The sequence below is a fragment of the Lactuca virosa genome, chromosome 4 (genome assembly GCF_052849685.1).
Source record: "Lactuca virosa cultivar CGN04683 chromosome 4, Lactuca_virosa_CGN04683_v6, whole genome shotgun sequence".
In the NCBI taxonomy this organism is placed as follows: Eukaryota; Viridiplantae; Streptophyta; class Magnoliopsida; order Asterales; family Asteraceae; genus Lactuca; species Lactuca virosa.
In genome coordinates, this window is record NC_136429.1 from 287,055,609 (window position 1) to 287,059,928 (window position 4,320).

At 37.3% G+C, this 4,320-nt stretch overlaps 1 protein-coding gene across 1 annotated transcript; it reads left to right on the top strand.

Annotated features, from left to right (window-relative positions):
* Positions 1–538: 538 nt before the first annotated feature.
* On the top strand, positions 539–1,814 carry LOC145108365 (uncharacterized). Its single transcript, XM_079045383.1, has 2 exons — positions 539–843; positions 959–1,814. Exons 1-2 carry the CDS (start codon positions 664–666, stop codon positions 1,637–1,639), a joined length of 861 nt encoding a protein of 286 aa, XP_078901509.1. The 5' UTR covers positions 539–663; the 3' UTR covers positions 1,640–1,814.
* The last annotated feature ends 2,506 nt before the right edge of the window (positions 1,815–4,320 follow it).

Consider the following 4,320-nt stretch of genomic DNA (forward strand, 5'->3'; position numbering starts at 1 on the left):
TAGTTTGTTCATCTTTGACACCAATCAAACCTATATTTTGTACTCATATCTAATCGGATTTCAATGATTTTTGTTTCCATTGGTTCTTTAGTTAACTTAGAATCAAATTGGCTATCAAACATGCAAGTTGTATCAAGACATTGTCTTGAAAACACTTGAAAACTATCTCTAACTCCAAATATACACCATGTTTGACCACCATGGCTTAAAAATTATTTTTCTTTCAATCCCTTCAACTTCAGCTTTCAAGAAAATATTCTCTAGAAAGCTAACTTAATTCCCTACAACACCATCAAAATTTCTTTAAAATCCATCAAGTATTACTCAAGTTATGCCCAAATCAATTGTGCATAGAAACACACCAATATGCAAAGCATATCATCCAATTTAATCTCAATTCCTTTTCCACCGTCGATAGGCAAAAAAATCTTACGGCTAGTATTCATGTCCAGTGACGTAGACGATCCGTGTGATATACCATAGACCAATACAGTTGCAGCTTTTGGATATGTCTTCTCCGGCTTTATATTATTTAAAACCCCGCAAATTCATCAGATTCACACAAGCACTAAATTCGATCGATCCTAATTCATTAGCAGTAACCGATCCACATTCATTTGTCGGAGCGCTAATTTGTTGAACCCTAGAGATAATCGCAGATTAATGGCGACGGAAGAACCAATTGTGGTGGCGGAAGTTGCCGAACCGGCTGTCGACGCAGCTGTAACGGTTGCAGTAGAAGAACCTGCTGTCGGAGCAGCTGAAGGAAAACCGAAGAAAGCGAGGAAAACATCAGGGAAAAGCAAACCTAGAACTCCGTCGTTGCATCCTCCTTACTTTGAGGTATGAAATGATTACATTTTGTTGTTTTGTTATGTTGATTTTATGTTTTCGTTATCGAGATACGCGTTTATGGATCTGATTGTGGTTTGTTGATGGTGATTGATTCTGTTTTTAGATGATCAAGGACGCCATTGTTACGTTGAAGGAGAAGAGCGGTTCGAGTCAGTACGCGATCGCGAAGTTCGTTGAAGAGAAACAAAAGAATCTTCCGGCGAATTTTAAGAAAGTTTTGTTGGTTCAATTGAGGAGACTGGTTGCCGACGGGAAGCTTGTTAAGGTCAAGGCGTCGTATAAGTTATCGGCGAAGAAAGCTCCGGCAGCAGCTGCTCCGGCGAAGAAGAAACCTGCTGCAAAGCCTAAGGCTTCCGGTAAGCCAAAGGCTGCGGCGAAGCCGAAGACAGCAACGAAGAAAGCGCCAGCTAAGAAGAAACCCGCCGCCAAGCCCAAGGCAGCACCGAAACCCAAAGCGGCGGCAAAGCCGAAGGCAGCTGCTAAGCCCAAGCCCGTCGCAAAACCTAAGGCGACGGCCCCCAAAGCTGCTGCAAAGCCAGCTGCGAAACCGAAAGCCAAAACTCCAACGAAGCCGGCTAAGGTAGCTAAAACATCGGCGAAATCAACCCCAGGAAAGAAAGCTCCTGCCGCTCCGGCAACAAAAGCATCCACCAGATCAACACCGGCGAAGGCACCGGCGGCGGTGGCTCCCAAGCCTGCCCCAAAGAAGGCGGCAGCTAAGAGCGGAAAGCCGAAAGCAGCAACACCAAAGAAAGTTACAGCAGCCAGGAAGGCGAAGAAGTGAAATTGGGTATGCTCGTAGGAGTAGTTTTGAGTAAATCTTGATCTATGTCCAGTTTAAATTTAATATTTTTTTTGTTTGTATGAATCGTTTTGTGCTGATGTTGTTCATCTTCCATAATTTCACATAGTTGACTTCTGCACTAATGCTAAGAATATTGTTCAATCTTTTTTTATCATTAAGCATCTCTGATTCAATTATCTACAATTCATGGATGCACAACAACAAAATCATCGTCAATTGGATCCCCAATTTAGTGTCAAAAGAGATATTGTTAATTTGAATCAAAATCAAGATTTGATTGGCAATTTACTTCACACAACTGAAATCTCTTTATGAGGAAATTGCTAATTTTTGTCTTGATTGCTCATGTGGCAAGTATGATTGTAAAATGGTGTTCAAGAAATTGAGAATTAATTCCAAGAACATTAAATTGTTTTTGATCTAAATCTCATTTCTCTTTGTGGTCTTTCTAAGACAAAGACTTATGATCCACTTCACATGGCTCTGAAGAATATATGTTCTTCAACTCCATCTTGATGAGGAATATTAGAGACCAAGGGCATTTCTGTAATTTACCTTATGTTAGTTAGGTTTTGTGAAGTTTTTTATTAGTAAGTTAATTAGTTGGTTAAGAGCTTAATTAGTACGCTACATTATTTTGCATTGTATATAATGTAAACGTATTCCATTCCGTTAATTAGTTATTAAGCTGCATGTTTACATTGATATTGTTTGCTATTCATGTTTCATTTTAAGACTTTCTTTCCTCCATATTATGCTATTTCTTTGATGAATTTGTGCTTTGTATGATTGAATGTATCATTGCTAAGATTGGTAAATGGTAATATATCTCGTGAATTCACCCCAAATTGAGTGCTAAAAGAATTGATCAAAAACATCCACGTTACATTCTTGAATGCAAAACTGATCCTATTAGAACAACAAAGAGAATTTAACCTATCTCTCATGGAATCACATCCCAAACATCTTATGTTAATGGAGAGGACATTAGAGAACTTTACTTCCAAAATTATTTGAATAACATCAAACCCCAACATTTCTTAAACCCATTTAAGCATCCTTCAAATTCTTGACATTCGTTGTACATAAGTTACACCCTGTAAGGCTTAAGGTAAAAACATGTGCAATATAAGATTACATACTTATGATACAACTTTATATCTATAACCGGATATACACAATTATAAAATTCAGAGTATGTTACTAATCTTATAACTAAAGGTTAGATACTTATAATACAACTTTATACCTCCTTCATATGAATACACGAATCTATACGTGCCACACACAAGGGGGTGTAAGTAGATGCCAACGTTAATACTAATGCCGCTCCACCACCCTGATACTAAAAAGTTGTATATAGACCTGTCATATTTCAATAACACTTAATCAAATGGAACACTACATGGATCAAACTGTGAGGTCCCTTCATCTTCTTCATACAGTTCTTTAAATGGCAAAATGGGCAAATTCTAGGGTTTATGAGGATCAATATGGGGATTATTAGACCTAAACTTCGATGTGTTAATTTATGTGGTTATGACACTTTTAAATGTGTTAATGATGACCAGAAACTCTAAACAATATTGTTAGGTGTTTTTTCAAGCTCCAAACATTGGATTTTTAAATACAAAGAAAGATTGGACATTTGATTAACAATCATGTTAGGGCGTGTTCGGCAAAATTAGCTGGTAGCGGGTGACTTGTAGTGGGTGACGGGTAGCTTGTAGCTTGTAGCGTTTTGTTAAACGCTACATGAAGTAGCATTTGGATTTGTAAGCTTGTAGTGCCGAACGAGAGTTTCTGTTCAAAACGGAACGTTTTGTCAAACGCTAGAAGCTAGAAGCTCTCAAACGCTCCCAAACGCTCTGTGCCGAACACGCCCTTAGTTCACAGGGGTTCCAAAACAAGAAACGTCAGAAAGTATATAATTTTTTTATTCATGTTATATTTTTGAATTACGATACTTGAAAGTTACATGTGTATGTACAATTACACGCTGTATGCATCATTTCAAGTTTAAAGAAGAGCTACCCATGTTATATGAAAGTTGTATGATCATAATGATGATAGTTTAAAGATGTTTTAATCTAAAGGTGCATGTTCTAACATGTATACTTTGTGACGCATGTCTCTCTAGTGCAAGGAAGTGAGCTGTGCTATTTGTTAATCGATAATACACTAGAGAAAACGACTAGGGTTTATTATTGAAAGAAATTTGTGTTTACAAAGAAAGGGAAATAAAACTATAAATAGAAAAATTTACTAAGAGTTAACCTAGTTAAAATGGTAAACAAAAAGTCCAATACTAAAAGAGCTCAATAAACTTATTTTTATGCAACTCTCCACCTCAAACTCACAATACGACAACAATGAACATTTGAAAGTTGTCAAGAAGAGAAACCGTGATGCCAACTAAGCCTTTGTAAGACGATCAATTTGAAAAATCGACAGAACATATGGTAGCGTGATGGTTCAAAGCTAAAGATGATGACTAGTGAAATGACAGTTAATCTTAATATGCTTTGTCTGCTCACGGAAAACAAAATTCTTCGTAATCTGCATCGTACTGTTGTTGTCACATCGTTTGGGGGGGGGGGGGGTTGAGAAATACAAACATCCATATCTACAAAAATCCAACATAATAAAAAAATCTCACA